General features: G+C 44.2%; 1 protein-coding gene across 5 annotated transcripts in view; it reads right to left on the bottom strand.

The window, feature by feature from the left end:
* NPRL3 (NPR3 like, GATOR1 complex subunit) overlaps positions 1-15,022 on the bottom strand; it is a 41,642-nt gene extending 26,620 nt beyond the window's left edge. The window contains exons 1-5 of one of the 5 annotated variants that reach the window (XM_033073717.2): positions 14,858-15,022; positions 13,539-13,608; positions 8,331-8,369; positions 4,861-4,990; positions 1,634-1,708 (exon numbers count right to left, since the gene is read on the bottom strand). In XM_033073717.2, the coding sequence (XP_032929608.1) occupies positions 1,634-1,708; positions 4,861-4,990; positions 8,331-8,369; positions 13,539-13,608; positions 14,858-14,975 (432 nt within the window). In that variant the 5' untranslated portion in view covers positions 14,976-15,022. Of the gene's footprint in view, positions 1-1,633; positions 1,709-3,221; positions 3,290-4,860; positions 4,991-8,330; positions 8,370-13,538; positions 13,609-14,857 lie in introns of those variants that run through there. The other 4 variants (XM_033073721.2, XM_033073718.2, XM_033073719.2 and 1 more) reach the window with 4 other exon arrangements.
* Between the last annotated feature and the right edge of the window lie 2,151 nt (positions 15,023-17,173).

The following is a 17,173-nucleotide window of genomic DNA, read 5'->3' as shown; positions in this document are numbered from 1 at the left end:
ACTGGTGTTTGTCCCATGTACTGACAAGGCAGTAACTTGGCAACAATTACCAGCTCATTAACAACATTTTCAACCCAAATCTGAATTAACTTGGATTTCCACTCCCAAAAAATTCACAAATATGGTTTATTATTAACACAGCATTTATGAAAATCCCAGAAAAAAAGTGCTGGAAAAATCTATCACATCAGTACAGCTGCCAAGGGGGGTAAGGGGGGACTCAGCAGCTCCAGCATGACTCAGCAGCTGCCTCATGTTTGTTAAGACATTTAAAGGAATTTAAAGTTCTGGCAAGTGACCACTTGGCAGAGAAACCAGCAAACCGTGACTCATCAGTTTTTTGCCTCCACTGTTGTTGCTGAGTCACGCCACGTTGGGAGCCCTGAAGCTCAAACACAGCAGGATCAGTGCTGATTATCACACTTGGGCCTTTGCCTACTCTGTCTGCCCGCTGCAGATGGACACTCATCTTTATCTCTGAGGGCCTCCACCCACCTCCTGCACTTCACTACTCCATCCTAGGGAAAAATTTCCACTTGCTTCTTGCCCGACACTTTCCAGAAACCTGACTGCTCCCTGTGAACTAAGAGTGTCTCATTTGGCAAATGGATTTAGTGCTGCATCACACACACAATTACATCAGCATCATCACATGGCTGAAGGGCAAAGAAAGCAAGTTTTCCTAGAAGCACTGGAAATTAGATTTCAGAAAAATGTGGGCTGGTCTTCACTGTGAATGAAAGAGCATTGGTTTCAACACTTCTGCTGCCACATGGCTCAGTGTGCATCCATGTGTGCTGCAGGTGCATCTGTACACACTTCCCTGCAAGCAAAGCACAGGGCTGTAACAATTCACCAAAAAAAAATCTCTTAACATGTGAAATCTAAAATCAACTCCTCTACTGCAAATTCAGCACTCCCTGACCCAGGAGTGTTCTAAAGCACAGCAACACTGGATTCCCAGCACAGCTCTGTAAACAATTTCTTGCTTGATTCAGGTGATATCTTGCTCCTCATCTGAGGACAAGCCATGCAGGTTGGAGCCATGTCCCTGTCACCACTGCAAAGCCAGTGGTAAGAAAAGTACTAGTGCTAAAAAGAAAAAAAGTTCCTTTCACAAGCAGGGAATTGGAGGTTTTTAAATTATGACATTTCATCCAGTCAAGAAAAAAATCAACCATTTCCATAAAGAAGACTATTCCAGCTCCCCCTTTTATTTTTAAACAACCTGTGGACTGGGAAAAGCAAGCCAGAGCTCAGAAATCAAGTAATGCTTCAACATAATGAAATTTCTAGGGCTTTATAAACCTAATTAGCTAAGCCAGGATTTCTTAACACCAACATCTAGTTAACAGAGGAAGCCTGAAAAAAATTCCAGGCAGAAACTATGTATTTGTTCCAGGTTTTTGTTGAGCATTGAAACCTCTTTATTCTTCACTTGTATCTTCTTCTCATTTAGCTGCTCAGCTGCAGCTCCCTGGCACTCTCCCTTTACAGTGACCTCACTGCTGAGAGGAGCAGCTTTCAAACCCTGGCCATTAATCATAAAACAAGCCTGGAGTGGGAGCCTACTGTATTCTCTCATGCATCCAAGGCACATCCCACAGTCAGATGGAATATAGACAGTCCTTACCCTTAGTGCAAACACCACATTGAACAGAATCATGGTGGGCATCTCTCTCTTTGGTGAGGGGTCAGTTTTGGATACCTGAAAAATATTTTTAGAGAAAAGAGAGCAGACAAATCAATTTATAACACCAAATATGCTTACAAAAATAGAACTAGGATTTGGTTTTTTATTGGAGTGTCACAGTTATTCTACAACACTGCCTTTGCTGAGCAGCTGTGAAGACTTAAACCAAAGCTTTTTGGTCACAAGCATGGAAATCAGTGTCAGTTAAGACAGCACTCTTACTTAGTGCCTTTGTTATTGCATTTAGCATCATTAGGGATCTTAGGTTTAAATTCTTTAGCACAAATATATATGGATAGATAGATAGATAGATAGATAGATAGATAGATAGATAGATAGATAGATAGATAGATAGATAGATAGATGATACTGTCAGATATACTGTCAACAGAATTCCAGATTTCTCATTTCAGGCCACACCTATTCCTTCCTTTCCTAAAATCCCTATTCAAATTGCATCCTGTTACAAGCTGCTGCTTTTATCAGACAAAATATGCTCCAGAACAGCAGTGCTGAAATAAAAGGTTTGATTTTTTCCTTCCTGCAGGATTTCAAACACATTATCCAGCCCCTCTATTCTCTTTGCAGCAGAGCTCCATCCCTAAGGCAGATTGAAACTTTCCAGTGAGAAGAAACAGGAGCTGAGACAAGCAAGTGGAATTTGCACAGCCAGACCAACTCCAAAGGGAGCACGTGTCACCACAAGATGGAGCACAGAATGCAGAGGACATTCCCACCTCCCCTGCAGCTCCCTGCTCAACACCCACCCAATCCCAAGTCCAACAGCTGGAATCTGCCAGGCCAGACAATAGCTGCTCTCTACCCAAAGAATGTGCAGCACCTGAGCCAGGGCAAACACAGAGCAAGCAGCATCTGCCCATCACAACATGTTCCAAGCACCAGCAGTGAACTGCTTGTGACTGAACTCCTAAATCTGACTGCTTGCACTCAGGAGTTTCAAAATTTAGAAAACTAAGAGGTGATACATATTTTTGGTTGTTTTATTTTCCTAAAGTGAAAATTACATTCTGTCAGAAAGGCAGTGATGGGAGAGTGGCCAAGGCAGTTTACTGTGTTAATCTGTTCTGGAGTTACAGGTACCAGGACTTCTTGTGTATTTCCAAGTGTAAGGACTGATCCTGTTCCTTCCTTAAAATCAGAGAAACTACCACCACTAACATCAGCTGGGATGCAGGTTACATTTCAAAACACCTCAAGTCCAGAAAAAAAAAAAAATTAAACTGGGAAAGAAAATGCTGAAGGAATTTGAATAATTCAGAATATTGCTACATAGAAGGCAATCTGGCACACAGGATTAAATATTTGTGCTCTTGTAACTCCTGAATCTCACTGGAGCAAGAATTTGCTGCGCTCTCCTGTGCATTAATTTACTGCAGTATGAACTCTGAGGAAACTCAAAGCAGAGGCAGCTGGGTTACTCCAGACACTGCCTGAGCTCCATGGAAAAGCAGCTCCATCTGGCTTCCTCCTAACTGCAGGAGGGTCCCAGATTTAGACTGACACAAACCTGTAGAAATGGCTGCCACATCTGGAAGATTCTGGACTCTAGAAAGTTCTGGGGTGCCTCCTGGGGTGATAAGACACACCCAAAGAGAAGTTCCTTCAGAAGTAACAAAAAAAGTGTTTACAGCTCTTTATATATAACTTTGTTTATTTGCCCAGATGCAATTTTATTTAAATTGAAATGAAATGACATTTCATGCAATTAGGATTAAACTGACTGGAAAGAAAGTACAATAATAAGTAGTGAAAAAAATGCAAATACAAATTTTCAATCTTGTTTACAACACAGTTAGGAACTTGGGCCTTTCAGACAAGATTAGTAAAATAAATGAAAATTATCTTAGGGAGAACAGGCCACTGCTGTCACAGCCTTGAAGGCACCAAAAGCTCTTAAAGCTGGCCCTGGCCAGCCCCAGCTGGGTTCCCATTACACACAACCCCATCCAGTTCACAACCTGAGAGCTCTATTTAAGCTCAGCCCAGGGCCTGGAGCTGTGCCTGTTTCCCAGACAGACCCTTGGTCAGGTACATCCCTCCCTTGTCCTGTCTCCTTCTGCTCCTGGCTGGGGTCCAATACAGACCCTGGGCCTGGTTCATCACTTGCCTTGTCTGGGGCTGCTGATGGATTTGCACAACTTGGGCACACATGAATCCTGTCTTCCAAGACAGTTTAACCTTTCCAGGATTGAGTCTTGGTGATCCTCCATGACATTTCCTGTAGACTCACAACTGAGCTCCCAAAGTAGCATCTTTCCATGATTTAGGCCAACTCCTCGCTGGGATTAAAGCGGTCTGGTCCTCTAAATATCGAGCAGCAGTTACCAACAAGCTGTTTCCACCTCTAATTATAGCTAGAAAGCAGGATAGAATTGGCAAGCAGACTTCTTTTTTTCCCTAAAAAAAGGAATGACTTAGCAAATTCGATGAGAAATGAGACCAAAACAGTTCAGTGACAGGATCAGTGCTGGATTCAGAAATTACTAAAGCCTAGGTCATTCCTACAGCTGATCAGGAAGAAGGAACAGGACAGGGAAGCACAGAAGCATGTGAATTCTTTCCTGGATTTAAGCAGGGCCTTTAACATAATCTAGGTAGTAAACTGCTTTAATTCTAAGCACCTAAAATATAAGCCATGGAGGAAGGTCTCAATGCAAACAGCAGCCTGACTTGGTCCACAAGAAAATTTTAGATCTGTTTCTACATCTTACATATTCCATCTAAGTCTTGTGGATCATCTTCAGCCTCAGAGATTTAAAAGCCAAACAAGGCTGACGCAGCTTTTAGCATTTGTGAAGGTTTTCAGGGGTGGGTTTTGAACTGCCACACTAATTAGAGGTGCTAACAGCTAACTTGCAGTAATTAAAATAGTGAGAAACAGCTTTTTGAGCTGGAGTGCCCAGTTCTACTTGTCTTTACTCACACTGCTTCCCTACAGCAACCAGAGGAGTTTCTGTGATCACTGACAGCTCCCTCAGTTTGCCACTCACTCCACTGACCCAGAAGTAAGTAAAAGACAGCTTGGAGCATCAGGAAGTAAAACCAGGATCAACAGCCAGCATGCACATTCAGAATTGCAGGTTTCCTCACTAAAGCCAGGCAGTTTATGAAGAAGGCAGGTCCCCAGAGGGGATCTCATTCCGTACCTGCCCGAGGGCATGCTGGAGCAAGGTGGGATGGCCAACAAAGCGAACATTATCAATCTTCAATTCAAACTTTTTGCCACACATATCTGACTTGGTAGCCAAAATTGTTGCCAGGATGACATCCGAAAACCTTGAAGAGCAGAAACAGAAGTTACTACAGTTTTCAAAAAGCACACCCCCAAAATATTCCTCCAAATACAGATACATTTAATTCCAAAGCTTTTAAGGCATTATGAATTGTGACTAGATTGCTGTACCTGGAGTACCACCAATTATGTAGAATTAAGATCCCTAAATTACATCCCTCAGATCATCACAATTATAAAACAGGAAGCATTCACAACAAAGACTGCAGGGTCATGCTCATTTAATTACATGCTCAGCAAAATACATTGAAAAGATTAGATGCAGTTTGCTTAAATACAAAAACAGCTGGAGTTAGCCATTGTCTGGATTTAGCTGCAGGTTAATTAACTTACTAAGCAACTACATATTGACACAGCCTGTCACTCAAGCACAACAGAGATCTTTAAGCCACCCAGTATGGCAGAGGGGAAGGCAAGAAAGAGCTGATTCAATTAGAAGAAACACAGCCAATGCTTGTCCTTCCTCTCCCAAAGCTCATCAGTGCTCATCACTTAACAGATCTCAAGCTATGCCCAGCAGACCACTGGCACCTTCCAAGAGCTGCCTGGCCTCACCTGGGCTTTCTCATTTGATAAATCACATTCATGACAGGGCAGGCCCTTCCAGTGCCCAGCCATGGGGTTACTCAATTGCTCTGGATTGGTGGGGGCAAGGAGCAGCTCTGAGACAGGAGGACAAGTATCTGCAAGGGGTCTGCCCTGTGAAACACAGCCACTGCTGCACAACCAGATAAAATTCCAGTATGACAAGGGAGGAATCCCACAACTTCTCTCTCCGATGGCCTCACAACATTGGTCCAGTCTCTACCAACATTTGTTTTCCTCCAAGTGTCCCCTGGGACAGTGAAGCCCAAGCCCACAGTGAAGAGGACTTCAGATGCTAGAATAAACTTGTTGCTCTAGAACAGGAGCACTGCAAGGTTTGTTATTAACAAGTTCTCTCCTCATCTGATTTCCCAGAGGCTCCCATTGAACCAAATGAATTTCAAACCACTTTCTGACAAGAGTGGGTTTTTAAGAATGAAAATATTTATTTCACTTTCTGTATTTACACTGAGGGATGTGTGTCCCTGCCAGACCATCCCCCTAGAGCAGGCAGGTATCCCAGATAACCCAGTATCACCCAGAGAGGGCAGGCATGGGTGTGTGCTGTGCTCACCTTATCTCTCAGCCACAAGTCAGCCTCTATGCCCAGAGAAGCAATTAATGTACCTTAGTCCTGCTAAGGACACAGGGGGAATTTATTTTATTTACAAATACTGGAGATGAAGGACCACACAGGTCTAAACTGCCAAAGCCCCTGGTGCTTGTACAAACAGGTCACCCTGACCACACTGCTTATGCGTGGTTTATGGAAGGAGCAGCTGTGTACAAACTTCCAAATCCCTGACTGCTCTGCTCCAAACTCCAAGCTAAGGGCAAGCAGAGCCTAGCCAGAGACTCCTGGGGCCACTGAGCCCATGCTCCTCAGCCACTGCTTGAGTGCACAACTTGGGAAGTTTGGGAGGAAAGGGCAAAGCAACCTGCACCAGGACCTAGACTGACAGATCCTGAAGACCACATTCAAAATAGGAAAAAAAAACATCCCCATGACAGCAATGAGCTTCTCCTCCTCTTTTTGCCCTGCTCAGCTGCTTTTTAGTAGGCTCCTCATGGAGCCAGGGAGATGGGAATAGCAGTGGATCCAAAAGGAGCATATGTTTAGGGGGGTGAAGGGAGAAGGAGGGCAAACTAGAAAATGTCAGCTTCCTGGTAAGAAATTAGTTACCCTTCCCTCCTCCAGCCTTGGCAAAAGATACCTGGGAGCTGATAAACTGGTAATTCTGATAACTTCCACAACGAATTACACCAGCAGATCCTTTAATAAATGTGGTGCTAAAGGTGGGAATTCAGCAGTTCCCCAGGAGAGCTCTTGACACCAACAGCCCTGTCTGTCCTGCCTTGCATGTGGTTCTTTGGGGAGGAAGAGATTACAAGGCTGATTTTGGAAAGTCCTCAGGATCTTCTCATAGCAAGGTCTTCTCTGTCTGGGAGTGTACTGGAATTGCAGCCAGAGGACATGCTCAGGGACAGATAATCCTGACACAGGTGCACCTCCTATCACCACTGGTTCTCTCAAGAGTCACCTGGACTCCAGCCCCATTCTCCTCTTCTGACAGCCTGGATTTACAGTTTTGCTGTCTGAGTTTTTTAACCCCCAGTGCTCTACATAATTTTGACACTTCTCAGGCCTCAGGACAATAGGGAAATTGAGGAACAGCAGATGCATTATTTCCCATTACTTCAATTTGTCACCTCATCTTAGAAAATAACACTTTTACTTTACATATTTCAAGACACATTTTCCCATCTTTGGAGTATGTTAAGATGACTTAAAAACACTGACTTCTCAAAGCCCAAGAGTTTGTTAGAAGCAGATTAGGTTTTGCAGTTGGGCAGTAGCCCTTCTCCTTTTATGAGATTAGTCTGAACATTGTGAATTCTAGGGGGTAGCAAACCTCTTCTGTACTACAGAATTCAGCAGGCAGAAAGAATATACAATAAACAAAAGCTTTGATTTGTCCAAAATATTCTACTGCTCCTCTTCCAAGCACAACATAGCAACAGCACACTGTTGGAAGGGGGGAAGATTCAAACACAAATTCAATTTTTCCCCCAAAAGTAGATCATAACTTGTAATATCCCACAGGAATTCAAAGCAAGGTTTTTATAAAGATTTGTTCTTTGAAGTAGTTTAGAACAGGATCTGAGTATGTAAGTGAAATTTATGTTAAGCAAGGGCTAGGGATGCATTTTTTTTCCTTCTGGGGCCCGGAGTTAAGCACTCTTCCCTCTATGTGTGTAATCATCCCATTTAGCTGAGTGGGGCACCAAGGACAAGCAACCAGCACAGCTGCTCCAACCTGGGTCCTCTAAAGAGCTCTCCATGATTACCCTGGGATTAGTTTGCTCACTGATCTGTACATTCAAGTCATTTCTCCTCAGAAAACAATTTGATTTAGGTCTCATTGTTGGAATAACTACAATGCCAAGGCTATACATGTTGCATGCCCAGAGCCTCCCAGCTTTTCCCAGTTCACAGAAGGGACAGTGCCACACCCATTCTGGATTCCCTACAGGAAGCACAGAAATGTTAGTAGGACCTTGGTAATTACCCTGGCACAAACCTTTAGCAAAACATTTCCTACAGACACTGTGATTTAGCATATAATTTCTCATCATTCAGTGTAAAACAGAAACCAGAAACAAAAGCACAATTAAAAGGATGGTGAGAAAAGAAAGCCATTCTAGACAAAGGTGATTGTTTAGAACATTTGGTCTTACCCTGAAACCAATTGCTCATCAGTTAGAGGACATTGGTCTCTGAAATGGGAACATGGCCATAAACACAAAACAAAACACAACAAAAGAAAATAAACGAGGCAAGTACACAAAATACAAAAGAAAAAAAAACAGATCATATTAAAAACTAGGATGAACTATTAAGGGTTAAACTCCTGTAAAGGAAATATAACTGTTGAGGAGAGTCAAAAGTTAAAGGAAGGTGAATTCCAGGGATACATTGCAGGCTGTTTGACAACATGGAGAAAACAGGCTAAGGTAATTAATTCCTTGCACTAGCAGTGGCTGCTGCCATGTGTTTTCCCACAGTACACACCATTTCTGGAGCTGATTTCCATGGCACTTCTTAATTCATGCTTACCTTAAGAGAAGCAGAAGAGGTGCAGGCTAATTTAGAGCAGATTCTAAACCTGTTTCTTTCCTAGACTATTACTATCATTTCCAAAGAACCTCCCATGCACCCCCTAATGACCCACAACTCTTCCCAGTTAGTTCTAGTGCTTCCACACCCACAAGACTTGGGAGAAGAGGATGCCAAGTGTTTACTGTTGCAGGATTCTGTGAAGGGCCTGGCAAACACAGCCACCCCTGTTCCTGCAGGACTCCACACAGCAGGCCAAGGCTGGCCAGACTCACAGCACACACACCAAATCCTTCTCTGCCCTTCTCCATGCCCCAGGCAAGAAGCACAACTTAGGAAGTGGAGGCTGAAAAAGCTTTCAAGGCAAAAACTCCTAAACCCTTTTTTACAACAGATGTACAGAGCAGGACTCTGTTAGCACCTGTACTCATTTTTATATCAGAAATACCTGTTTCCATTTTAATAGTCAACTGCCACTTTTTCTTCCAAGTAAGATTAAAAAAGGACTTGCTTCTTGAAACAACTTCATAAATGTACTGAAAAATGAATCTGATAAAAGTTTTATACTGTCCCAGATGAGAAAGGAGAGACAAACTGATAACATCCAACAATTCCTTAATACAAAACAGCAGATTTCTGCCAGTCATGTTGAAAAGAGAACCTAAATGACACACTACACAATGGGGTGATATTACAGGAAGGATGTTTCAAGGAATGGGTGGATGAATGGAAAAGCATAGGCTTACAGAAAGGAAGTCTTTCAGAACAATTACAAGGAAGAACACTGGAGTCCAGTGAAAGAGGCACAGAGGAAACAAATGTTATCACAGCAGAACTACTGTTTGTTAGGACATTCAAATCCTTGTTTGTCAGTAACTTGGGTTTTTTGTAACAGAGGCATTTGCTAAATTTGCCAGAACTACTTTAGCTAGTCAGCTCTGCTACTAAAAATGCAAAGTCTGCTGTAACATATGTTACTATGTGTGCCTCCTCATTAGAGTATTTGCTAGCTGGCTATACCACCTTCAGAAAAACTAAAAAAACCAAACTATTTCAAACCAATTTAACATAGCATTATCTTATGGCTTCAAAGGAGTAATTGCCTCATATTTTTTCAAAGGAAAGAAAGAAGACTGGCAGGCATCTCCATATACATTGGGAGGGGGTGTATTCCTGGTAAAACACCCAGAAACTGAAGGATGTTTTTGAAAAGTGCAGATGATGAAAGGCTGAGAAAAGCCAACAAAGAGAGACACTTGACAAGCAATTTGTTTTGACAGTGACAGTTTCCTGAATACCTTTTTGTTGCATGGCCATCATCAACACACCTCAAACACTTTTGCTGCTCAACCTGCTTTCAGCAGGAAGTAAAATATGTATTCTAAGGACCCAAACACAGCTCCACTGAGCAGAAATTAATACAAGCAAACACACCCCAGTAACCTGGAGGAAGGATTAGCATGAATAGGCTGCCATTGTCTATTACAAAAACAAAAAGCATAACAATGACCAGGAAATTAAGCCTGGAGGCTAAAAGAAATCCAATTATCTATACAAATATGCTCCATGGAAATGGAGTTAAGGCACCTAAACTGATCTAATTTTGTCCTTCCTGAGAGCGTTAAGAAATACATGCACCTCAACTGCTCTAGGAAAGGTCAGCTCCAAAGTAATTGATCTGGGTTCCAATAGCTCAGGGGAAAAAGCAACAGTAAATCTTACCTAGGACACAATTGCTGCTAGATGCTAATAAATTTAAGACAGTCATCCAGTATAAAAAAGGATGACTCCAACCCTCTTAGGAACTACTGCAGCTACAAGATAAATCTGAAATAACTTTTGTACTGAGCATGGAGTGGGAAAAACACAACCCTAAACATTATTAAACTTGCCATATACCATCAACTCAATCTACCAGTCTGGCCACTCCACAGCCTCAATTTGTGCCACCAAAAACACCCATGGGTGCAACACACAGGGATTGAGAAGAACCTTTTTCCAACTCTTCCTCAATGAAGTCTTCCAAAAATAATACAAAACCACTTCATAAATTACTTTTATTGTGGATAATTTCAGACAGAAAATCATCACCACCAGAAAACAGACAGGATTCATGCTGCTGAAATCTCTCCATGGACTGAGAGCACTGAGTGTCCAGGTAGGAAACTGCTGCAGTTCACAACAAGGATCTTACAGGGATGGAGCTGACACTGAAGGAATGGCTCTCACAAAACCAGTTGCTCCATTCCTGGTCTCTATAACTTGATCTTCAATGGAAACACAAAAACCGAAGCAAAATTCATAACGTTGGTGAGGAAAAAATCACTGATGATATTGGTTTCATGGCACATGAAAGTTCAACTCCTTTCCTTTCCCAGTTTATAAAACAGGTGCATCTCCATCCCTCCAGGGGATCTGTACTTTTCTGCCTCCACTCTCCCCCATAATCTCTTCTATTCCAAGGCACCAACCTCTGTTGCTCCTAAAATTGCCTGATACAAATTAAAGTTGGAGCAATTGCAGTTTTGAATGTGTCTTTTTGTCTTCTACTGGAAGAACCATCTGTGTACTTCAAACTCATACTTTTTCCACCTGTATCAGTCAGTGAAAAATATGAACCTTGCCAACAAAGCTCCTCTTGTCTAACTTCAATTAACAGTCTCAGTATATAAAGAGTACCAGTATGTTCTACTAGCAGGTACCACTGAAGAGGACACCAGTTGTGTGGGATGCAGGGGACTTAAAGAGTGATGATTACACTGCTGCTGGGAAAAAGCTTTCAATAATCAAACTGAAAACAAACACAATTTTGAAAGGGACTTTGAATTTCAGAAAGCAGATGCCCAGCCATGTAAGCAGCACCCGCAGTGTGCTGGACTCCAATATCCAGCATCTAGAAGAAATAAACTTTCAGAGCAACAGAAATGCTGCTGCTCTTCTATTTCCCTTTCACATGCATGGGAGATATAGACAGATCTGAAAAAAACCTTTTATTAGTAACAAATACCTAACTAGGAGATTAAGAATGAACTTTTCATGTCCAGTGTTCTGGATATCACTACAATGAAACAATCTAAATATTTGTTCAGTGTAGGTTACATGCTAGTACATTCAATATAAAAATCTGTTTCAGGAAAATACCAGCAGTTTTTTCACCTGACCATCATTAGAAATGATAAAAGCTTTTCCTACATCACTGCAGTAACACATATTATCTCACACTAATTCAGCAGCATAGGCAATATACAATAAACACAGCCACACCTTAAGTGCTTTGTCCAACCTGCCAAAACAGCAAAAGCAACAAGAATCAGTGTCAGACAGAAGCTGGTATCATTCCAACACCACCTCAATCTATCTAGGGAAATTCTAGAGCCAGGGGTTTGAACAGCCACCAACAAAACCCCTGGGATAACCAGCAAATGTGTGCACTGAGCCATCCTGCTACCCACAGCCCAGTGTGAAAATCCAGTCACAGTTCCCAAACATCCAGAGCCCAGTCTGAAAATCCAGTCACCACTTCTCAAACATCCATAGCCCAGTCTGAAAATCCAGTCACAGTTCCCAAACATCCAGAGCCCAGTCTGAAAATCCAGTCACAGTTCCCAACCACCCACAGCCAAGTCTGAATATCCAGTCACAGTTCCCAAACATCCATAGCCCAGTGTGAAAATCCAGTCACCAGTTCCCAAACATCCACAGCCCAGTCTGAATATCCAGTCACCACTTCCCAAACATCCATAGCCCAGTCTGAAAATCCAGTCACCAGTTCCCAAACATACAAATGGTTTGCTCCTCCTGGAGCTCTGCCCTGTCTATACTGCACTCACTGGACACACAACCAAAGGTCATATTTGAAGGTTTCAAGGGCATCAGAAGAGACAGGAGATACAAATGACCTCAAGCAAAATGTGTTTTTGTAATATCCCAGTCCTGGAAAACCAAATTAACTGATGATGTTTACAATCACATGGGTGATTTTAAATTCAGCTAAACCATTCTATAAAGTTAACAACCACCTTACATTTTTTGAAGGAGGGGGGGAAGTGATGATTAGTACTCTTATAAAAGAGAAGAGCAGCAACTGCCTTTTATTATTAATATTGGAGACCAAAATATGTATCACAAAAAAGATCTGCAAGTGAACTTGCAGACAAAATAAACCTTTTTCTCTCCCAGATTTATCTCATATCTAGTAGTGATAAATTTAGAACTATGCAGCAGATTTCAAATGCTCAATAAAAACTAATTGGAGTGTCCATCCACACATACTGAACACCACACTGCCTATTTTCAGTGCGTTTGTTACCCTCTGATTTCCTGTACTTTAAAAACTCTCTTCAAGTCTCAGTTTCCTTTTGAGCCACTGTGTCAGTCCACTGACCCAACAGCAGCTCTGTCTGGAGAAACAAAATTAGTTATTCATTAGTGCACAGCAATTCTGTATGACCATTACATGAGCTAAGGAAGAAGTTGAGGCAACTGAAAAATATATCCAGTTAAAAGTAGGCAGGTAAAGAAAAGTGGCATTTTGCCAAGGGATTAATACTCCTAGTTTTGAAAGGGTAATATTGCCTTTCCAACGAGCACAGAATAGCTGTGGACAAGGACCTACACCTTGCCCAGAAAACAGATTCAGCAGCATTCGTGAGACAGTTCTCTTTACTAAGCACTAAGTTGTTCATAACTTGATATCAAAGCATTTTTTTGCCAGGTTGTCTTCTATACAGTCCAAGAAAATGTGCCTAGGAGCTAGGAGGCAAAAGAGCAGGAGGCTGCCTCTCCTCCATTTCAACCTCTTAGACCAGAAGAAATGTTTTCCCTCCTACCTGGAGTCCCCATCTTGATCTTCTGTGGTGTCACCAGAGCCATTCACAGCATATCGACTCCTTGGTTTGTCTGAAGCAAAGAATAAAGGTAAATTTACCCAGGAGCAATGTGCTTAATGTGTGTTTGTATGTTTTTCTATTCTCACTCAAAAGAACATAAAAAAATAGGAGAAAATTTTTATCCTTCAGGGGATGAAAGGCAGAAAGTGAAACATTCACAGAAACTCACACGGCTAACAGTTTGCAGTTCAAGAGTGAAAAGCAAAATTCTGACCAATGCAATTTCCCTCCTTATTGCTCAGGTTTTGAGACAATTATAATGCTTTCTCAGTCAGAGGAAGGGAAATCCTTTACCAACAAAAAGCAGGAGGGCAGTGGCAGGGAAACAGGGAAGAAAGAAAAAAAAAAACCTTTCAGATTTTACCTATAAAAATGGAGAGGGAATTAGAGATTATTCTCTCCTCACAAACTGACTCACAACCTAAGCAGGGAATCCAGCTTCTCCTGACACACAGCCCAAATCACACAGGTCATCACCCTGCACCACCTTTAGGCTCCACACTGATACTGGTCCCAGCCCAGACACAAACACTGTCTCAAATCACCTGCCTCAAAGTAAGGGGTGCAACCTGAATAGTCCCATGGTCCTGTTCCAAGAGAAAATAAACTTCCCTCAGCACACTATTCATGACACTGAAGTTTTGTAATTTCTATCCATTATTGCTTAAAGTTTATAGTGTTTACTGAATCCCTTCTTCCAAATCAGTGCCTTCCTTCTCATCCTGCCTCCTCCTCCCCTGCAGCTCCCAAACCCCAGGGGATTCACCTGCCCCGGAGCCAGCAGTAAGGCACCATAATAATGGATAATGACATCTGGCACTGACTGGTTCCATGGACGTGGGATGGATGGGAGAGCTCCCAGGGCACCTGGGGGGAGTGAGGGCACATGCAGGGCAAGGGCTGGGAGGTGCACAGTCCATGGGGAGTTGTCAGGGGTGCCAGGTTCTCATGGCCAGCGTGAGTGAGGGCTGCCAAGTACCCAGAGACAAGTGTGAGGGGTGCTGGATACACACAGACAGTGTGAGGGGTGCTGGATACACACGGACAGTGTGAGGGGTGCAGAGTGCCGGATACACACGGACAGTGTGAGGGTTACGGGGTGCCGGGTACCCACAGACAGTGTGAGGGGTGCCAGGCCCCCATGGCCAGTGTGAAGGACGTGAGGGGGGTCTGTGTGGGGTACCGGCCCCTCCCACGGGAGGATGCCAGGCCTCGGCGGAGGGGCGCGGGGCCGCCGCAGCTCCCGGCGCGGCACTTACTGTCCTGCGCGGCGGGGTGCTCGGCGCCGCGCTGGAACGGGAAGCGGAACAGCAGCTTGTTGCCGCGGCTGCCCGAGCTCACCAGGATCACGCTGATGGGGCTGGTGCTCTCGCCCATGCCGGCTCGGCTCGGGCTTCCCGCAGGAAGGGCCCGGCCGCGGCGCCTTCCGCTTCCGCCGGCACACGGCGCGGGCCCGCTACCGGCACCGGCGGGGACAGCGCGACCAGGGCAGCGCGGCTGGTGCCTGTGCCCAGGGCCTGTGCCCGGGGCTGCCGCTTCTGCACAGGGCCTGTGTCCGGGGCCTGTGTCCGGGCCCTGTGCCCAGTGCAGCCCAATGCCCCCAGTTCTGACCAGCACCTCACACACAGCCCTGTGCCTAGTACCCCCCAATGCCCTCAGTTCTGACCAGCACCTGACGCTTACTTTATCTCAATCATCCCCGTGTCCCATGGACAGCATTCCCTGTTCCACACACTCCCAGTTTATTCCAGTGCTTCACATGTCTGCAAGCAGCACCTTCCGGCTCAGCCCAGTGCCCCCAGCATGGCCCAGCACCCCCAGTTCAGCCCCGTACCCAGACAGCGCACGGCGGCCCCAGCCCTGGATCCCTCCCCAGTGACTGCCGATCCTGGACCACCCAATGCGGTTAGGTGGCCACTTTGGGTTGTCTGTGGGCTTTCAGCCACTCCAGTCGTTAACTGCAGAGCTTTCCTGAGAGCAGGTAGCAAAGAGCAGCGAGAGCTCATCATCTCCCCCACGCCCAGACCCCTTGGGTTGTCATCCTCATGGAAGAGTGGACAGGCAATGGGGCAGTGGTGGAATCACAGTCCATGGAAATATTCAAAAAACATGTTGATGTAGCACTTTGGGACATGTTTTAGTGCTGGGCTTGACAGTGCTCGGCTTGACAGTGCTGGTCTAATGTTTGGACTCAATGATTGCAGAGGGTTTTTCCAATTTAACAATTCCATTATACCAGGGTGCCTGCAGGGTGGCAGCTGTGGAAGTCAGACCTGTGGGCTCCCCATGCTTATGGAAATACTGGCTTGAGCTTGTAGCTCATGTTCACTTCACAGCTCTGATACACCTTGCCTTATGGCCTTATGGCTCCTGCGCTTTTACTCTTGCCTCAGGATGAGGAAGGGTGACATTACTCCCCTGGCAGCAGTCTTGGTGCCTTGATTTTTTTTTTTTTTTTTTAACTGAGATCAGAAGTTATCAGCAATTATATCTGAGGATGCCCTGGGGTTTTATGCATATTCTTCTGTATTTCATTCCATTACTTAGATGCTTGGACACTCAGATGTCCCCACTCTGGGTTTTGCTCTGCAGTCCCCCCAGGGACACGGGACAGAGGTGGGTGGCTGAAGAGGGAGATGAACAGCCCCAGCAGGGTGTAATCTGCAGGGCCATTCTGCACAAGACCAGCGATAACTAGTGAGTGAGAGAAGGCGATGCTGAGAGGAGAGAGTTGTCCTGGGGCGATTAAAGACCAATCATGTTATCACAGCAGAGCACTCCTTGTACACCAGCATTGGGCTGTCACGTTAAAATTTTGGTGTGTCTGTTTCAAAATATAATTTTACTTTCTTAAATAATAAATTATGGGTCTGTCATTCCCAGCTCTTGGGCACTTAGTTGTAGTTAGCCTTGTCATTTAAATCAATAATTGCAAGTTCTTCAAGCCCTGGTAGGAAATTAAAGAGTAAAGCCAGGATTTAGACTCCACTTTTCAGACTTTCAAAATTTAATATGCCTCAAATATTTCAGAGTTAGAGCAGATGTGCGTGTCCTCTTATCCACAGCATTCCTCTTGAGAAGAAGGCAATTCCTGTGGATAAGACAGGTCCTTGGGGAAAGTTATCCCTGATCTCACAGTGATGCCATTCAATCAGATTTACAATCAGGGCTGTAGGAAATTAGAATCCCACTTTAATAATTAGCTTAGGTCTGATGCTTGCTTCTGCTGCTTAAAATGAGAAATTCTGATGGCCGGCTTTTGGAACAGATCTTGGATTTTAAAGACCTACATTACCTAATTAAAAAAAAAATCTCCTCTGGTGGTTTTCTGACAAAGCTGCATGACCTGCCCAAGAGCGGACATTCTGCAGTGGAGCTGTGGATCATTGTGAGAAGCAGCAGAAAGAGAGGAAGGCAGGTTTGGTGGGGTTCCACAGAGGACATGTCTTCACTACTGGCCCTGTGACAAAGGAACAGCAATGATCATGTCCAGCTCTTTGCATTCCTGAGGCCAGGACCCCCTTGTCTCACTCCCCTGTGGGTAGCTGGAGCACTGGAATGAGGAATTTTGCTGA

Source organism: Catharus ustulatus, chromosome 16 (assembly GCF_009819885.2).
Source record: "Catharus ustulatus isolate bCatUst1 chromosome 16, bCatUst1.pri.v2, whole genome shotgun sequence".
NCBI classification, from domain to species: Eukaryota; Metazoa; Chordata; class Aves; order Passeriformes; family Turdidae; genus Catharus; species Catharus ustulatus.
Note: the sequence above shows the minus strand (reverse complement) of the source record. Positions and strands in the feature narration are given on the sequence as shown.